This window comes from Pelobates fuscus, chromosome 13 (genome assembly GCF_036172605.1).
Source record: "Pelobates fuscus isolate aPelFus1 chromosome 13, aPelFus1.pri, whole genome shotgun sequence".
Taxonomy (NCBI): domain Eukaryota; kingdom Metazoa; phylum Chordata; class Amphibia; order Anura; family Pelobatidae; genus Pelobates; species Pelobates fuscus.
Window position 1 is genome coordinate 54,889,186 of NC_086329.1, and position 20,838 is coordinate 54,910,023.

Consider the following 20,838-nt stretch of genomic DNA (forward strand, 5'->3'; position numbering starts at 1 on the left):
GTATTATTTGTATTAGTAATATTTCTATTACTCCTGGCTGTTTACTTACATATAATATAAAACATAAGGGAGATGTGGACTTTTAACTAGCACTCACATACTTTGACTGTAATTAATAATAGTAGCTATATGGTGATGTTACTTGGGATTATTATATATATGTATAGTTTTAATTGAGTTCTGATGGTTAGAGCATTTAGATGGATTGTTAGTGAGTGTCACTGCCCCCTGCTGGAATAAAGTGGTAAATATGTGCCTGAGTGGGTGTTATACTGTCAGTCACCAGGCGGGGTCGCTGTTTAGTGGATGGAATAGCTCTGTCCGAGCTGTGGGTAGCTGCTATGTAAGCGAGGTTATACTGTCAGTCACCAGGCGGGGTCGCTGTTCGCATTTTGACTCGTCATAGGAATGTCCTGCATGAGCTGCTGTAGCTGCAGCTTGTCCACGTGACCCGGTTGGGTCAGGGTTCACCTCCAGTGCTGAATGTGAAGACAGTGCGCTGGGTATAGCCCTGATCTGCAGCAACCTGGAGCAACATGAAGAACAGATTCAACACCATAGACATCCGGGCTGTCATTGCAGAGCTAAATGACAGGTGACATGCCATCCCATACCCAGCCCCTACCTGAGAGAACTGCTTATTATATGTACATAGCATGCAGTGTAACCAACATCCATGTATTATATGCCCATGGCATGCAGTGTGCTGTAACCAACATCCATGTATTATATGCCCATGGCATGCAGTGTGCTGTAACCAACATCCATGTATTATATGCCCATGGCATGTAGTGTGCTGTAACCAACATCCATGTATTATATGCCCATGGCATGCAGTGTGCTGTAACCAACATCCATGTATTATATGCCCATGGCATGCAGTGTGCTGTAACCAACATCCATGTATTATATGCCCATGGCATGCAGTGTGCTGTAACCAACATCCATGTATTATATGCCCATGGCATGCAGTGTGCTGTAACCAACATCCATGTATTATATGCCCATGGCATGCAGTGTGCTGTAACCAACATCCATGTATTATATGCCCATGGCATGCAGTGTGCTGTAACCAACATCCATGTATTATATGCCCATGGCATGCAGTGTGCTGTAACCAACATCCATGTATTATATGCCTATGGCATGCAGTGTGCTGTAACCAACATCCATGTATTATATGCCCATGGCATGCAGTGTGCTGTAACCAACATCCATGTATTATATGCCCATGGCATGCAGTGTGCTGTAACCAACATCCATGTATTATATGTCCATGGCATGCAGTGTGCTGTAACCAACATCCATGTATTATATGCCCATGGCATGCAGTGTGCTGTAACCAACATCCATGTATTATATGTCCATGGCATGCAGTGTAACCAACATCCATGTATTATATGCCCATGGCATGCAGTGTGCTGTAACCAACATCCATGTATTATATGCCCATGGCATGCAGTGTGCTGTAACCAACATCCATGTATTATATGCCCATGGCATGCAGTGTAACCAACATCCATGTATTATATGCCCATGGCATGCAGTGTGCTGTAACCAACATCCATGTATTATATGTCCATGGCATGCAGTGTGCTGTAACCAACATCCGTGTATTATATGCCCATGGCATGCAGTGTAACCAACATCCGTGTATTATATGCCCATGGCATGCAGTGTAACCAACATCCATGTATTATATGCCCATGGCATGCAGTGTGCTGTAACCAACATCCATGTATTATATGCCCATGGCATGCAGTGTGCTGTAACCAACATCCATGTATTATATGTCCATGGCATGCAGTGTGCTGTAACCAACATCCATGTATTATATGTCCATGGCATGCAGTGTGCTGTAACCAACATCCGTGTATTATATGCCCATGGCATGCAGTGTGCTGCAAGGAACATTGATTAATCACGTGTTATTATGTATCAGTAGCATTCAATGTGCTCTAATTACCCAGGCTTTCACATGTTATTGTACCATACTATGTGCTCGAAGGAATCAATCACATATGTGCTGTTATGTCTCCATAGCATACAACATGCTCCAAGGAAGCAACCTTCCCCATATGTGTTATTATATATCCATAACATTTAACATGCTGCAAGGAAGCAACCTTCCCCATATCTGTTATTATATATCCATAACATTTAACATGCTGCAAGGAAGCAACCTTCCCCATATGTGTTATTGTATTTCGTTAGCATACAATGTGCTCTAAGGAAGCTTCATCCCAAAGAGCATACATTGTAATCAAAGGAAACAGCCATTCCCATATGTGTTATATAATCATAACATAGAGAGACACATTATAATATCTGTTATACATCCATACCAATCAATGTATTGGTTACTGTGTATCTGTGACACACTGTACTGTAAGGTAGGAGTCACTGTATATCCATACAGGGGTAATAAAACCTGTGTTAATAAGCATATAAAATTGTTCACTAAATTCCAATTGTTAGAGAATTAAATCCCATTGGCAAATGTAAAGGACAACTGTCACATCATAACAAATTTTCATATAATGTTCATTTCATCAACTTTTGAAAGGAAATACATGTAAAAACAAATGAGAAACTCATCCCAATGCCCAGATCCGTCAGCTGTATACATGTGCCTTGGGTCAGAGTCAGACAGTGTTTGAAAACAGTCTTTATAATCTTCCCCACTTCCCTGCAGGGAGTGAAGCAGGAAAGACCATAGAGACGAACGGTCGTTTTTTTTTTTGTTTTTTTTTTTAACATTCTCCGACCCAAGGTGCGTGTATATGGTTGAATTATCCGGTCATTTACTAAAAGTAATGATACGTTTTTAAATTTTGTTTTTTTTTTAAATGTATTTTATTTTACATAAACTTAATTTAATTAAAAAACTATTTTCCTTTCAATTATTGATGATCGGATTATTATGTTAAAAATAGTTTTGAGGTTACAGTTGTCCTGTAATGGGATACAATAGTACCAGGAATACAAAGCTATATTACTGGCACTATCGCTCACCCTCCCCAGTCCCCTCTCCCTCACCCTCCCCAGTCCCCTCTCCTCCACATTAAATAAAGGGTTAAAAACCACTGGAGGCAGACTTAGTGCTGCAATGTAAACATTGGGTGCGTATAGTGTCCCTTTAAACAAAATAGTCAAACTCTGATCCTAATGTTTTCACGTACATTTTACCATTTAGATTTGATTTGCTAGAAATCAGAGTTTAATGAATAACCATGATAGTGCTTTGGGATCGTCCCCAAGTTCCTCTTTTTATTATCTTTAATGTTTGTCCTAATAATGTATTTAGTCAACAAGGGCATCACAACTGCACAAGAGTGATGAGAGCTTGAGCCATGCATGTTCTCGTTATATACTGTTCTGTGACTACAATTTCACTAATGCATTTTGTGTGGTGTTTTTTTTTTTTTTTCAGTTTACTGGGGATGAGAGTCAATAACGTTTATGATGTGGACAATAAAACATATCTCATTCGACTGCAAAAGTAAGATTCTTCTTTTTGGGATATTCTCTTATATTATGTTTAATGATGTACTCATTGTACCATAACTCCTGCAGCTCATTGTAGTAGTTATTGTGCAGGCAGTCTGTGGGTGCAACCTCAGTCTTTACCTAATGTTGCAGTATTGTTTTTTTTTTTTTTTTTAAATCGTTCCTCTTTTCCATTTTCAATTTTTTTAATCAACAGGCCAGATGCGAAAGCCATGCTTTTACTGGAATCTGGCATACGAATTCACACTACAGAGTTTGAATGGCCCAAAAATATGATGCCATCAGGGTTTGCAATGAAGGTAAGAGGAGAGGAGATTTCCTAATACCCTCTTTACACTTCTCCGATCTTCCTTTTCTGCTCCTCCTCTACGCCCTATACATGCCTTACCTTTACTTCCATATGTTTTATTTCCATCCTAAAGAAACTTCAAGAAAAAAATGCTTTAAACTTTCCTCCATCCCCTTCTGTTTAGTGCCGGAAACATCTGAAATCCCGGAGGCTGGTCAGTGTTAAGCAGTTGGGAGTGGACAGGATTGTGGATTTCCAATTTGGTTCAGATGAAGCGGCTTATCATATCATTGTGGAATTATATGATCGGGTAAGTGGGTGCATAATTTATTGATGGGAGAATATTTAGCTCTTTAAATATAGCTTTTTGAGCTGCTGAATATGTAGTTTAAAAACACAGTGAATTACAGAGCTTTAAAGCTCACAGCAATGTGCGATTTGTATGAATATATAACACAGTTTCACAGTATTAATGTCAGGATTACTGTCTGATCCAGCACGTAGAACTGTATAGCACAGATAACAAATAAGTAACGTATTACCGGTCCTTAGAATGGCCGGATTTAACGTACATAGAATAGTCAAAATACTAGCCGAGGTCAGGGAACACAGAAAGGGACGCAGCGATGAGGAAAGCCAGGAGTCAGGATACCAGAATATAGAGAAGTCAATAAACAAAGTAAAAAAACAGGTATAAAACTAATAACAGGAACGCGCTCTCGGATAACCACAAGGGAAACCACGACAGGGCACTGAGCAGGATGAGAACTGGGCCTAAATACCCCTCCTCTAGATCTGATAGGCTGTAACCGGCCTTTGACCCCAAAGTCAGTTACCAGGTTTAATTTGCATAATTGCTGCTCAGCATTAACCCTTCTGTGGATTAGGTTGCTGCTCGGCACAACTTTTCCTGTGTGGACAGTAAATGTCATTAACCCCTTAGCGCCGTTACGGCGTTCTATGCCGTCGCGGCTTTAAAGGGCTTCAAAGCCGTTGCGGCGGCATAGAACGCCGTAACGGCTTGCAGCCCCTGGAGGTCCGGCGTACTCACCTCCGCCGCGATCCTCTTCTGGGGGGCTGCCTGAGAGCACAGGCAGCCCCCCTCCGGCAAATGAGGCCCCCGGGGGCCATGTGATCGCTCTCAAAGAGCGATCACATGGCCCCCTATAGCTGGCTATGGATCTGCCAGCAGGGGGACTGTCTAAAATATTAGACAGTCCCCCTGCTGGTAGGAAAGTATAAAAAAAAATTAAATACACATGTTAAAATAAAATAAAAGTATTTATATATATATATATATATATATATATATATATATATATATATAATATGTATACATACTCTATATATGTAACGTCATACATAATGTATTTTAATATTAATATTAGTATATATATTAGTATTAAAATACACTTAGAATGACGTTACATATATATAATATGTATATTTATAATAGATCTACATATATATATATATATACATATAATTACAATAATAAATAAATAAAATAATTAAATAAAATATTGAAACAAAATTTAAAATAAATTATATATTCATATGTAATTTCATTCTAACTGTATTTTGTTATTAATATATATATATATATTGGAAACAGAATACACTTAGAATGACATTCTATATATATCTATCTATATATAAAATACAAATAACCGCAAATATATATATATATATATATATATATATATATATATATATATATATATATATATATATAGATATATATAGATATAGATATAGAGAGAGAGATAAATACATATAATTACATAAAAGATTACATTAGTATACACGTAGAATTTAAATACCTATAAATGCATATATATTAAAATTCTACGTGTATATTTAAGTAATTTTTTAACATAATTATGTCATTTGATTAGTTAAAATGTGATTGACATGCCTGACAACACAGGGAGAAAGTGCAGAGAATTTAATTCGCAAGCACTATATTTGACCCTGTAACTCTCCAAGACACCATAAAACCTGTATATAGGGGGTACTGTTTTACTCGGGAGACTTAGCTGAACTCAAATATTAGTGTTTAAAACTGGTAAATTGTATTACAACGATGATATTTTAAGTAAAAGTGACGTTTTTTCCATTTTTTACAAACAAACGCCACTTTTATGGACTATATTATTGTTGTAATATGTTTTACTGTTTTAAAACACTAATATTTGTATTTAGTGAAATCTCCCGAGAATAACAGTACCCCCATGTACAGGTTTTATGGTGTTTTGGAAAGTTAGAGAGTCACATATAAGGCTTGCATTTCATTTTTTTGACATTAAAATTTGCCAGATTAGTTATGTTGCCTTTGAGACCGTATGGTAGCCCAGGAATAAGAATTACCCCCATGATGGCATACCATTTGCAAAAGTAGACAACCCAAGGTATTGCAAATGGGGTATGTCCAGTCATTTTTAGTAGCCACTTAGTCACAAACACTGGCCAAATATTCGATTTTTGTTTTTTTCACACAAAAACAAATATGAACGCTAACTTTGGCCAGTGTTTGTGACTAAGTGGCTACTAAAAAAGACTAAACATACCCCACGTTCAATACCTTGGGTTGTCTACTTTTTCAAATGGTATGCCATTTTGGGGGTAATTCTCATTCCTGGGCTACCACACGTCTCAAAGGTAACATTACTAATCTGGCAAATTTCTATTTGAAAATGGAACGTTCTATATTTGACCCTGTAACTTTCCAAAACAACATAAAACCTGTTAATGGGGGGTACTGTTGTACTCGTGAGACATCACTGATTACAAATATGTGCATTTTGTTGCAGTAAAACCTAACAGTATTATGACATTTACAGCTAAAATGTGAGGCGAAACTACAAATTTAGAAAAAAAAACTTACATTTCTCACAGTTTTTTTTTTATTTTATTCATAATAAATTGTTTAATATATAAATATTTTATATGAAATGAAAGCCCTGTTTCTCCTGAACAAAATGATATATAATAAGGGTGGGTGCATTTAATATGAAAGAGGTGAATTACGGTTGAACAGACATATAGCGCAAATTCTAGTTTTTGTTTACGTTTTGTTTTGATCAGAACGTGCACTATTGACTCCGTCCTGAAGGGGTTAACCACATTTCTATAAGCGGATGAATATGTGACACCAGGTTTAATTTGCACAATTGCTGCTCAGCATTAACCCTTCTGTGGATTAGGTTGCTGCTCGGCACAACTTTTCCTGTGTGGACAGTAAATGTCATTAACCACATTTCTATAAGTGGATGAATACGTGACAATTAAAGAGTTACTCTATCCGTAATTTTGTTTTTAAATTTATAATGCTCTATACACCTCACCCAATTAAAAAAAAAAAAAAAGAATTAAAGTTTTCTGAAATTCAGCGTTGGTGGAAGCTCCCAGCAGTACTTTCTACGGCTCCGTCCGACAACATCCCTGCCCTCACGTGATCCAATCAAAGACTTCTCATAGAGAAGTATTTAAGTTTATCGAGATTTTTGGTCAAACTGAATGCATATTGATTTGCAGACCTACATGGAATCTTTCAAATTTTGCTGCTGTTGTTTAAAAAACTTTAATCCTTATTGAACTTTTCACAATTCTCATTCTCACTTTAACAGTAGCAGTATAGTGTGTTGTGTGTGAGTATCTCACAGCTTCAAATAATGTTTGTTTAAACTACAATGGATAGCTTGATACATTAGATCGATTTTTCGATTGGATAATTACATTTCCTAAATCTTTAGTGCTCCACCCAGAAGCTACACGTCATGCCATTATAATGTATTTACTTCTGGTCCTTTCAATTTCGAGTAGTCTGAAGTAGTACAGGAGCGAGCCATTTGTCTGGAAGTCCCACTGCTGACTGTACAGTGTCGTTCCAGGGCAACATTGTTCTTACAGACTTCGAATATCTCATTTTGAACATCCTGAGGTTTCGGACAGACGAAGCCGATGACGTGAAATTTGCTGTCCGAGAACGATATCCTGTTGATAACGCCAAACCGACAGAACCGCTCCTTGCCGTAGAAAAGTAAATATAACCTAAGATTATGTTACAAAAGAATTACTCTTTTCATTTTAAGGGCACTGTATGCTGGTATTGCCCTATTTTCTGTTTGTTAAAGGCATTGCATTGATAATGTATTAAAAATTATGATAACACAGCCAATCCAAAATAGGAGAAGATAAATTAGATACTCCATTTTATAGGGCATTTTGTAAAATCCACTCCTTACGTCATCAGATTTTGAGCTTTGCCCACAGCAGGAAGTAGTTTGGCAAGTCAGGGCCCACAAATTGGATTGTAGAGTCTGAGCTGTGGTACATATTTAATGTAGCATTGTAAGGGTTAGTGTTGGGGGTCTGGTTAGTAGATTTCGAAGCTCAATGTGCACTTCAGATCCTCTTGGTAGCCAAAGATAACTCTAATTTGCCCAGCCACACATTCACATTGCATCATAATTGGTTTGCTCGCATGCAATGCTCCTTGGTAGCTGTTGCATTAGGGTGTAATTTTGTTGTTTTTTGTGAGCCTTGTAAACTCGTTGCCAGACAAAACAGAATGATTACTTTTGAGTAAACACTGTTTCAAGTCAACGATAACTTTAAAATGGCAGTGTTCAGGGAGGGAACGTGAGGTGTGCACTGAAATTAAATAATAATGAGTGTGTATATATGCATGCTTCAAAAATACAAAGAAAAATTCAAACAGAAACTTTATTTAAATAAAAAATAAAAACAGACACATAAAAATTCCCCAGCAAAATATCTCCATGTTTATTTCCCTTTAATACTTGTTAGCATGTGGTCATTCTGGTCTGTAAAGCACCTTCACAGGAATTGTGTGTCTATGACTGGCTTATGTGAAGATATTAACTGAAGCCTTACCTGTCAGTTTTCCGTAATCGACAGTACGTTATTCCCACTGCCGAGCAAACGGCATTGATACATCTAATCATAGAGATCATATAACATATACATCTAATCATAGAGATCATATAACATATACATCTAATCATAGAGATCATATAACATATACATCTAATCATAGAGATCATATAACATATACATCTAATCATAGAGATCATATATCATGTACGTTTACCACTGACAGAGGAATGGCACATTTTAGACCAAATTGGCAAAATCTTTAACTTGATACTGCAAGTGATTTGCCATCTAAGCTATGTTGGCCCATACATTGAGATTCAGTTGTCTGTTTCTGATCATTCCTGGTTAGCATATTGGGTCGGATTACCATACTGAGGCGGATCAGGGTGAATGCTCAGCTGTGGTTATAATCAATCCTACATCATAGTGGATAATTTGTATTCTTTGAAAACTTATTATTACTCATTAAAATGCCAAATTACTCTCCTGGTATTTTGGAGATTGACTGTATCTTTTTGTTTCTTCAGATTAAAAGAGATTATCACAAACGGACAAAAAGGGGACCATCTGAAGAGGGTCCTTAATCCACACCTACGTATGTGTTTTTATTTAACGGAACATTCTCATAAGTTTTCACCTCATATTCATGCAGTACTTTTCTCCACGTTAAACCTTTCTTTAGTTTTGCCGGTATCTGCAGTAGACGCCTTCCCCCTAAACAATACCTTCACTTTTCACAAACTGTCTTCCTGATTGGAAGTATGCAGTGTCCTAATGCAGCTCAGCCAATGAGAGATCAGAAATTAAAGTTTTTTTTTTTTTTTTTTTTAATGTGATGAAGATGATAGAATGAGGGTAAAATCCATAAAATACTATTAATCAGCATGTACATTGTGTGTTGCTTTAATTATGGAAAATCGTAGGCTCATTCATTTCCATACAAAACACAAAAAAACATGTTGCGCTGAATACTGCGCGTATAAAGTCCAATAAAACAATTCTTTGGAAGATCTTGGCTTGGAATCATTCAGGCTTCAGTTGGTGATGAGTATATGTAAACACACACAACACTTGAAAAAGCACCTTATTTGGCGAAACACGTTGTGTATTTTAGTATAGTTTTAAAGCATTACAGTTTATTTGGCTTATACCTATTTTATAGTGCAAGACCATTTATTATACTTTATTATTTTTATTATTCTTGGCACTTTTAAAACAAACTCCTGAAGGATATACTCTACATCCAATCCCTGGCAAGAATTGCCTTCAAGAGAATCTACTCAACATAATATCCTTGGTGGGGATCATACCACCCAAGTGCGATCTCTTGAGCGGTGTTACTGTTCTACTAAATGTGATTAAATTACCATTTATATTTTTACCTGTTTTTGGTTTTACTCAGTAAGCACTATTGTTTGCTTTTTATATTCATCTGGATGCTGTGAGACTTACCCCTTAAGAGCTTCATATCCACCAGTGGGGATTATACCGCTGTATGCTGTTTTACTCAGAGCTGCTCTGTAGCTCTAACAAATGTGAGTGTGATCCCACAAATCCTTGTTGTGTGTCCTAAACTAGGTATTTGACTATCTGCACTATTATTGATCATTTTCTGTTTTGTTACATATACTCCTCACCAACTGAAGCCTGGACAATTCCAAGCCAGGATCTTCCAAATAATTTTTCTTTTGGACTTTATACACACAGTATTTGGCGGAACAGTTTTTTTGTGTTTTGTATCGTTTTGCTTCTTGTCAATAATATTTTGGGAGTATTCCTTGCATTCAGTGTTTGCATCTTATTTCACGCGTATCTGATCATTCATATTTGCTGTATCATTATTTTTTTATGTTTTGTCTATGCAGCCTATGGAGCAACCCTGATAGAACATTGTCTTCTAGAAATGGGCATGTCTGGCAATATCAAGCTTGAGCAGCTTTCAGGAGACTCAGGTCAGTGGCGTTGCAATGAGAAGGACCAGAATTACAACTGAAATCGCCTCATGCTACCAAATGGCGCCAATTGACAACGTTCTGACATTTCTTGTATGGTACAAGGCTTGAAAACCCATCAGGTCCTGGGAAAGGGTGGCTTAGCATAACTCGGTGAATGTGTACAAAACCAAACCCGGAACTACACTCATCCAAATAAGAAATCCTTGGTGCAACCAAACCAGGAATCCGCACCAAGTCTCAGATCAAATTTGCAAGAGAGAGAAAGATTCAGACACTCCGAGGTATGAAAACTGTAAATTTATTAGAGCCCAAATGTCCAGCAGCAACATTTCAACCGGAATGATCATCCTGGTCGAAAAGTTGATTCTGGACATTAGGGTTCTAATAAATTTTCCTTTTTCATACCTTGGAGTCCATCAATGTGCACACAGCATTCATGTCTAATAGTCAATGTGCATTCATGGGATTCAACTATGATTTAAATATGATTTAAGGTGGCCTTCTGGTACACTATTTTGCAAGATGGCTGCCTTTACCAAGAGATGTTTTACAAAAACAGTTGCCACAATTGGGAAACGTGAATCCTTATGATAGCCGTTATTAACATACGGGGTAGGAATAGTTCCATAAGAACTAGAAATTGTAATTGCTGGGTTAAAAAGAAAATAAATCCTCAGAGGTGAAGGTGGAGTTTCAAAATCAGCCTGTAGGCCAGTTGTTTCAAAATGGAGACTGAAATCACATGACTACCAGAGCTAGTAGATGAGGATAAAAAGGTGGAACACAAAGAACCTGGTTACAAACACTTATGGGGTTATTCACTAAATTGAGAAGTCAAAGTGAATTTGAAATTCAAGGTAAAACCAGGAGAACTGGAACAATTCTCAGTCGACTATGCTTCCAGTTTAGTTACTTTGGCCTTAAATTTGAAATTCACTTTGAATTCTCACATTAGTAAATAACCATATTAGAGTAGTAAAATAGAAATATGTAAAATTCTGCAAATTATTGTATTTCTATTTACACTTGTGTTTTTTTTTTCTCTCCATTTTAAAGATTTGGAGAAGGTTCATGCAGCTTTAAGGAAAGCAGAGGAATACATGGCTATGACGGCAAACTTTCAAGGAAAGGTAACCTGTTTTGCCATGTAAGGTATCCGCATCCTGAAATTATTAAAGGAATGCTTTTGACTTGCATTTCTAATGCGTTGCAGAGATCATGCTTTAAATATATGCAAACACAAGAAAGTTTTAAAGTTCCTTATATTTGAATAAATCCTTACCAGCCTTGAGTTTCGCTCACTCGAAAAAGTATCTTGGCCAATCAGGAATCTCTAATACAGCTTTATGGAATCGCAACATGTTTACCCCATCACTTTAAGGAATAAAATGTAGGGGGAGGGGCATATTAGCAGAAATCTCTCTTTGCTCAGAACAGTTGTTTCTTGGATTTCAGCTTTTATCACTTATGAATACTTCTAGCTGGCTGAAATACAAATCCCTTTAAGTGGTGGGTGGAATGCACCGGCTGTATGTGTTCCACCGGTTCTCAGAGGTGCTACTAATTTCCTAAGGTATTTAAATGCTACAAAGTCTGCCAACCTTGTATACTTGGGGATCCAGCTATGATCTAAAAGATGTGTAATATTGTCACACCATATAAAATGCAAACATGTTATAAGGCTCTCTGGGTGTCTCCCTCAATGGTGTGGAAGGCTAGAAGAACCGAACTTAAGTTTACAAGGTAAATTGTAGTTTTGGGGGAACTTACGGAGACAGTCTCCTGGGGAAGCTGTTTCATGCGACCACAATCTAGTTAATTTTAAACAAGTATCAAAGCTAAGTGTTTTGGCTTTATCAGTGCTGGAGGTGTGTGTTTTATACCTGATACCTATGAAGACTGCACTAATGCGCTACGAAATCTGTTGGCGCTATATAAATGGCAATAATAATGATAATGTAGCAACTGTTTACCGATGGTATACATCAGGGCTGTCCAACCTGCGGCCCCCCAGATGTTGCTGAACTACAACTCCCATGATTCTTTCAATGAAACAGATAGCCAGGGAATCATGGGAGTTGTAGTTCAGCAACATCTGGGGGGCCGCAGGTTGGACAGCCCTGATGTATACCATCGGTAAACAGTTGCTACAGGTTTTAAAACTTGAAATAACAGGATTGTTTTAGCGGTCACTCGTTCTAAATCATCTAAACTTCAGGATGCCACCTTTGTGCCCCAGTCAAGTTAAGCCCCAATACATGTTTTGTCCTCTATGGAGCAAAGAAAAGCATGTCCTCATTGAATAATCCATGTAAATATGTGTTTAACACCCACAGGGCTACATCATCCAGAAGAGGGAGAAAAAGCCTTGTCTGGAGCCAAATAAAGAGCCTGAAGACATTCTCACGTGAGTTATTGTTTGTTTATTTTTTTTTAACCATGAGATATCCAGTATGTGACTACCATTCCCATGATGCTTTGCTAGTTGCTGGCTTAAAGGAACAGTAATATTATTGACACTACAGTGTCCCTCTACCTAGCTCTACATTGGTCTTCTCAGCTCCCCCTGTTTGCAGTAAAAATTTGAAAAGAAATTAAAGTTGTACTCACCTTTTACCTCTTTGCCTCCCCTGAAGTCACGGAGGAGGCATGACCTCCTCCACGATGGTACAATCCAATGCTCCTCATGTCCTCATTGGCGACATGATCTGCATGGATGGCGTCATTCAGATTTATAGTGATCCTTTAAATTTATGGGTGATGGAAACCCACAGGTAGGTAACCTCTGCTTTACAAGATGCTCTCGAGTATCTCCAATTCCTGGAGATGTTTTCTGTTTTCCAGGAATGAGGAATTTCATCCTTTCCTATTTGCACAACATCGTAACAGCCAGTTCGTGGAGTTTGATTCCTTTGATAAGGTCAGTATGAAGCTCACTACACTCCATTTACTTTATAGATGCGTAATATTATGAAGAACATAAGAAATTAAAGATCCACTTTAGATCCTGCTGCTCCACTCGTCCTCCGTGGCCGCTGTCTTAATGTAATTGCCATTCTTAGTGATAAAGTATTGCTTTAAGCATCAATAATGGCACAAGTTCCCCCCAAAAATCATTACTTTTATGGTTTTTGCTTCCCACGCACTACCAAGCCTCAATAGCAAACCAGTAACCAACCTCATGCTGATGATTTGCATTAACAATGAAACAGCTGTCCATGAGTGGTTCACTGGCTTTGCATCTTTTTGTAAGTTGTTTCAAAGCTGTTGTATACTGCAAACACAGACTCAAATGAATCCATGTTTAAAATGGATGAGGCAAAAATATGATTCTTTATTGAACTAATTTGCATTTGCCCACCCAGAATCCTCTGCGCTAGTAACCTCATTGCAAATTTGTGATTTCTGTGGGAAAAGCAAGTCTTATGGCTCGACTGGTGTGCAGATTTTTGTTTAACATTGTATTAACTATCCACAGACTTCAGGTGGTTCAGGTTTTCGATCACAATTTTTTCCCCACCATAACCTTTTTGGTTTTTACTTTTATGTTGGAAGACAGGACTTTTAATGAAGTGAATTTTATGGAGTGAGCAGCCTGCTTGCAGTTTAACCGGCCTGTTTAATAAGCTGCAGATTATATAATGTACCATTTGAACGGAGTTATTCACCAGAGTGAGAATTGTTGGGAATTCAAAATATTACGTTAAATGGCAAAGTAGCCAAAATGGAGCATAGCTGACTGATAATTTTTGCAGTTTGGCTATTTTGACCTTAATTTAAATTTGAGCTGTTGACCATTCTTACTTTAGCCAATAATTCTGCATGTGGTAGTACCGTCTTTCATTCTAGATTTATGACCAAAGGTGAATATTTACATTGTGATTTGTTTTTTTTATTCTTGATGGTATAGTATACATTAACATTTAGTTACTATAGTCAGAGTGCTGACATATATTAAAAGGGGAACAATGCAGATGACAAATATAAATTATTTGCTGTGCAATTTGTTCTAAAGAAGGATGTTAGAGCACTAGAAAAAATGCAGAGGTGGGCTACAAAATTAATAGGAACATTTTAGTTATGAAGAAAGGTTTAAGGGACACCGTAGGCACTGTATCTGCTTCATCTCATTATACTGTATAGTGTCTGGAGTCCTCTTGCACCATCATTTCTTTCAGCATTAAACAGTTTTTAATGTTTGAATGCTAAACAAGAGTCCCCAGCAGTCCATCCCCTCTGTGCTGCTTTGGCTATAAAGGAAGTATTAGGCTGGGCAGCTGTGATTGGCTGAGAGTGTCAGCTGACTGCTTTTAGCCTGTCAGAGCTCCAATTGATGGTATGAATGGGTATGACAACAAGGAAGTGTGTAATCTCTGCCTTAGCTACACATACAGAAGGGGCCGGACTGTGGGTGGCCTTTTTTGTGGCATACTGCACAAAAATGGTGCAACACTGAATGGAGGGACAGTGCCAGGGCACTCCAGGCACTATAACCAATTCAAAGAGATGAAATGGTTATAGTGACTACAGTGTCCATTTAACACATTTAAATCTGGAGATTAAAGGAGATTTAGTCTAAGGCAAAGGAAAGGTTGTTTTTTTGTTGTTGTTTTTTTTTAAGTAAGAACATTAAGGATGGGGGGCGGGGCCTGACAGCCAAGATGGCTGGACGTGTTTGTAACAAGCTCCTGCTACATTAACCTAAACTACATGGAAAACTGAGGCAAACCTGGAGAAAACCGACATTAGGCAGCCAGAGGATCACCCTAAACACCCTCGACTACTCCCTAAGCTTGAACGGGGGTGACCCGATGGCAACACACAGCGTTACAGCCTGCGGCCTACTACGGTCGACGACCAGGGTGTTGGGGGTGGCGGCCGTGCTCCCGACCCCGGGCTCCGGGCAGCCACAGGAATCTGTAAAGCCCTGTTCCCCCCCCCTTGGACCGGCGGGGGATATCCCGGTCCCCACAGAGCGAGACCTCACCTCGGCAGGGTCAACAAGCTGGAGCAAAAACCCTGGAACCGCATGGCCTCCAAAGATGGCGGATGTCCAGCTCCCCTCACGAACATATACAAACTCAGGGGGTGATCGGGAGATCGAGCCCATCGCTGCGGCCTTTGAGAAATTCTGGCAAGCATTCTGGCTCCGCCTGAGACCCCGGGCACACCGGCTACCCACTCATGCGACACCAGTGCATCCGACGGCAAAGACAGCTGCGGCACTACCATACAGGCGCAAGGCCTGCACCACGCGGAAGCCAGCCCGACGCCCTCAAGCCCGGAGAAGCCCCCGGCTACCCGGAGCCCGACCCCACCGACACTCAGGAACACCTCTCAGAGTGTCAAAGCCCAGCCCAGCCTCACAGCAAACGCGGGAGTCTCCCCAGCCACACTTCTCTCGAAGAATGGACCCAGCTGGAGACCGGGAGCGACCGGTGTCACAGCTCAGGAGGGGTCATCCACAATCCCATGCCTCGCACCCGCGACAGAAATTACCTATAGGGGCAACACGGAAGCCTTGTGACCAAGCTCATACGAGGCTCCACGCTCAGACCGAGGACACCCCCGGGCAGGACGTCCTCAAGATAGACAGAACACACAAGACTACACAGCGCAGCATGATCCGGATCCCTGCGGGCGACGCTACACAATGCATGTCGGAGCGACTGCACTTCCCTCAAGGCACCACCGGAGCTGACTCCCGGCAAGGAGACATCACACCCGTAAGCCTTAAAGCAAGGACTCATGTTGATACTGACCGAGACTTTCCAACACTAGGCATTGGCTGAATCACTTTATACACAACTGGGTGCTAGCACGGGTCTGAAGGGGTTAACGCTGACTTTTTCCTATTCTTTACCCCAGCATAGAGCCATCCATCCCTTTTGCAACTCCATGAAGAATACGGCCCACTGCCATACATTACTATACCCCAGTGCAGTTACCCAGTGGTTCTTTGCTCTAAGCTTAATTAGCTCTTGTCACAGCATCTTCAGTTTATGTGTAGAAGTGAAACGAGGTCGCGCTGTGTTTTGTATATGTATAATGGCTCTCCTACTATAACATATAACTGTCCTGCTGAAGCCTGCTCTGTTTTACATCACTTAAGCATGTTAATTTAATTTACAGCACTACCAAGCGACGTTAATATTGTTTTTTAATATTGCCCATCTAGCGACGTCCATCTTGTTTTTTAATATTGCCCATCTAGCGACGTTAATATTGTTCAACTTGTTTCACACTTGTCTCTACTTTTAATAGAGTGCATAACTGCATACACACTGTATATGAAACCTTATTGTCTGATTATCGTTCAAAATTGAGCAGTACTACCACATTCTCATTAACGTTACTTAACCAACCGACATACCACAAAGTTTTTTGCATGTTTTCTACATTATTTACAACAACTAGTATCCAAAATTGGTTTATATAGCAATCAAAAAAAAAAAAAAAAATGTGCATTATACTGCCACGCCATGTCCTGTTACTTTGTTGTTCATTGTTAAAGCGTGAATCTATGCTCTTGGGGCATGACGAACGCATTTGTAACTGCTTTATCCATATGCACTTCAAAAATAAAGAACATTAAGGATGTTGACTTTTCTGTCTGAAGAGGTGGTTTTATCAGAGTCTGCGCAGATATTTAAACAGCAATTGGATAAATACTTGCAAAACATAATATTCAGGGAAATAATTTTTAATTAGTGATGTAATGGCAACTGGATTCAAGGATAAATCTGACTGCCATTCTGGAGTCAAGAAGAATTTTGTTTCCTAGTTTGTTGCAAACTTGGAAGCGTTTCAAACTGAATTTTTTGCTTTCTTTTGGATCAACGGCCAAAAACCGATGTGAGGCTGAACTTGATGGACGCACATCTTTTTTCAGCTATGTAACTATGTAACACTGATAAGATAATAGAGATGATTTGTTTAATATTTTACAATGCCAGTTATGTGTTACCATTTTATATTAATTTGTTTGTGCGCTGTCGTTGTTACAATGCCCCTTGGTACTGAAATCTGCAACTGTGATCTTATCACTAGAGTTCATTAAAATTAATACAAGGCAATGTGACAAGCCTTTGTCTAAACTCCAGACTAGGGATCGACCGATTATAGGTCTGGCCGATATTCAGTATTTTCGACAGTATCGGCCAATAGAGATACCGATAATACATACCAGGACCGCCGGGCCCGCAGCAAGCGCTTACTTACCTTCCCAGCAGCTCCCTTCAGCTCCCCCGTCTAAATCTCGCGAGTACCGCGGCCGTCAGAGCTTGCCACGTGTTACTATGGCAACACTCCGCACGGCACGCTGGCCACGAGATTTACACAGGGGAGCTGAAGGGAGCTGCTGAGAAGGTAAGTAAGCGCTTGCTGCGGGCCCCCTCTGTACTTTCCATACCACTGGACCACCAGGGAATGCTGTATCCCATCTCCCTGGTCAGGTAAGAAGCGGGGGGGAACTAAAAAAAAAAATATTAATATCCCACCAAATTACATACCTACAGAAACACACACACTGCATTATATACACACACTACACAAACACACACTACACAAACACACTGTATATATAATGCAGTGTGTTTGTGTAGTGTGTATATATAATGCAGGGTGTGTGTTTGTGTAGTGTCTGTATACTGGATGCAGTTTGTGTGTATATAATGCAGTGTGTTTGTGTAGTGTGTTTATATAATGTACACTGCATTTACTATACACACTACACAAACATACACACACTACACAAACACACTGCATTCACTTTACGCACACCACACACTGCATTCACTTTACGCACACACTGCATTCACTTTATGTTTTAAATATTTTTATTAGAGTCGCAATTAATTGTGTGCAGGCAATTACGGATTCATAGAAATAACATTTGTTCGCCTGCGCAGAGGCATAAATATCCAAAATAACAGGCATTAAAGTAAATGTAATGTTTCTAAACTTTGTGAGAGAAGAAATGCCATACGCTGTCAATCAGTATTTGTACGCAGTATGCTAACCGTGAATTCCTCCTAGTCATGCCTGGTCGTATGAGGCTCCTATGGCATATGTTATTGAATGTATCCTATGGTTGCCTGCGCAGAGGCCAATAATTCTCAGCCATCATGCCATGTTGTAGGTTAAGCTTCTAGTAACTTTGCAAAGTTATCTAGGTCTCAGACCAAGCGTGAAAGAGCTGTATATTGGCGCTGTATGTCAACCGTTGTAACTATACGTAGGCCAGTAGTAGCTTTTATCTGGTTAATTATTCAGGCAACATCTAAAAAATGCATGCTTGCAGGAGTAAGCAATTAGTAAGGAGCATAAACATAGCATTAAGTCCTAGCTGCCTGGTCTGGGTCTTATCAATCTATTATGCGTAGTTACAATCCAATCAAACATATTAACTTGTACGTTACGCTAGCTGTTCATGTGTAAGCTAGTAATAGTAAACTTTAGCCTATCACTTAATTTGCCGCCCCTTACAGCGCGTTATAGCGGAGTATGCATTAATTAAGGAGCAGTAGTTTATGAAGCAGTAGTATAAGGTGTGAACATAAACGGTAGGAATCTAGCCAAAGCTGATACTTTGCTAAACTAGGATCTTACATGTTTCGTTAGTTCCCTAAGGGTATGGGAACTGATGCAGTGTTCGTATATGGAGGTAGCTATGCAGTGCTGAATTATCATGTCGGCCTGTATGGCCGTCTGTGAGGAGTCTCTCACTGTGTCACCATCGCACTGTCCCTGGGTCGCCCGACCTCCTTTCGTACCCTCCTAGCCGGCCCCCGTCCGCCAGCCGGGTCCCCCGCTGCACTGTGGGCACTCAGGTGCACAAACCGTCCTTTGGACCCAACCACCAAAATCCGCGGGTCGTCCGCTCCCTGCACCTCCCCAGCTTCACGTGGGTCCACTTGGAGCGTGCACTCTGCTGTCTCACCCGGTGCCGGCCACATATTTGGAGCTGGTGGCTATCCCCCCCGACCACCGGTCCGTCGGGAGGGCAGCGTCGGTCCCGCCCCACCGGGCTCACGGCATCAGGGACCAAAGCTCTCTGGGGACCCCACAGACCCAGAGGTTCAGACGTCCACTCCACTAACGGTCGGGAGCTTAGCACAGGGGGTCTGTCAGGCGCCCGGCATCGCCAGGGTCAGCACGAGGTGCCCCGGTCAGTCTCCCTTGTGTAGTCCTCTGCGTTCTCTCTCCATTAGGGTAAGTCTGCAGGCGGGCCAAAATCGGGTGGCCTTTGCCTGTGTAGGGGAGCGGTATAGGCCCCACGCGCTATCCTCCGCCCTGGAGTGTGTCGTCCCCATGTGGCCGGGATTACCCCCACCGGCCGGGGGGGGCTGCGGGGCCGGGCCACCCCTCACATCTTTGCTGTCTTCAGTGTGGATGTGCCGGGATTCAGTCTTCCCTGGCCTGACGTGCCATTATCTGTGCGCCTACAGGTGCTGTACATTCCCAGGCTCAGGATGTTGCGTAGGCCCGTGTTAGGAGTCTCAATGTTCCCATTCCATTACCGGGTTCAGTGTGGTATCGTCAGGTAGCTTATTCGTTCCTCTACCGTAATATGCAGGGAAATCCAGCTTTTCTGTATTCTGTGTGCTGTTTTTTAACAGTTTTCCAGGGTTCAGGCCAGGAGACCTGAGGTTCTGCTGCCATGCAGCCTGGCGGCCCGGCCCCGCCCCTGCATTCACTTTATGCACACCCTACACAAACACACACACACTCTGCATTCATTATATACACACTGCATCCACTACACACACACTACACAAACACACACAGCTCCCCTGTCTAAAACACTGCATCCACTACACGTGGCATGTATATTTTGTGCATTTACCTTTAGAAATAATTTATTTTTTCAAAATGGTAAATGTACAGAATATCGTTAAGTTATCGGCTGTCGGCAAAAAAAAGTTCAGATTATCGGTATCGGCACTAAAAAAATCAATATCGGTCGATCCCTACTCCAGACTCCTGCAAGTACAGACATTGTTAGTGACTGATCCTTTCTTCTTCCTGCTTCAAGGCTGTTGATGAATTTTATTCCAAGTTGGAAGGTCAGAAGATTGATTTAAAAGCTCTTCAGCAGGTATGATTAATTTCACCTTAGTATCTAGCCATCATTTGTCTATCCTCTTCTTGTGTTGTTTTTTCCCTGGTCACCTTGCATTA

The 20,838-nt window shown here is 40.3% G+C and overlaps 1 protein-coding gene across 1 annotated transcript in view; it reads left to right on the forward strand.

The window, feature by feature from the left end:
* The first annotated feature begins 452 nt into the window (after positions 1 to 452).
* Positions 453 to 20,838, forward strand: part of NEMF (nuclear export mediator factor) — a 42,440-nt gene continuing 22,054 nt past the window's right edge. Inside the window, exons 1-11 of the mRNA XM_063440358.1 lie at positions 453 to 595; positions 3,434 to 3,502; positions 3,707 to 3,809; positions 3,984 to 4,109; positions 7,693 to 7,841; positions 9,229 to 9,296; positions 10,567 to 10,653; positions 11,713 to 11,786; positions 12,993 to 13,063; positions 13,501 to 13,576; positions 20,693 to 20,755. Coding sequence (XP_063296428.1) covers positions 537 to 595; positions 3,434 to 3,502; positions 3,707 to 3,809; positions 3,984 to 4,109; positions 7,693 to 7,841; positions 9,229 to 9,296; positions 10,567 to 10,653; positions 11,713 to 11,786; positions 12,993 to 13,063; positions 13,501 to 13,576; positions 20,693 to 20,755 — 945 coding nt within the window. The 5' untranslated portion in view covers positions 453 to 536. The remainder of the gene's footprint in view (positions 596 to 3,433; positions 3,503 to 3,706; positions 3,810 to 3,983; positions 4,110 to 7,692; positions 7,842 to 9,228; positions 9,297 to 10,566; positions 10,654 to 11,712; positions 11,787 to 12,992; positions 13,064 to 13,500; positions 13,577 to 20,692; positions 20,756 to 20,838) is intronic.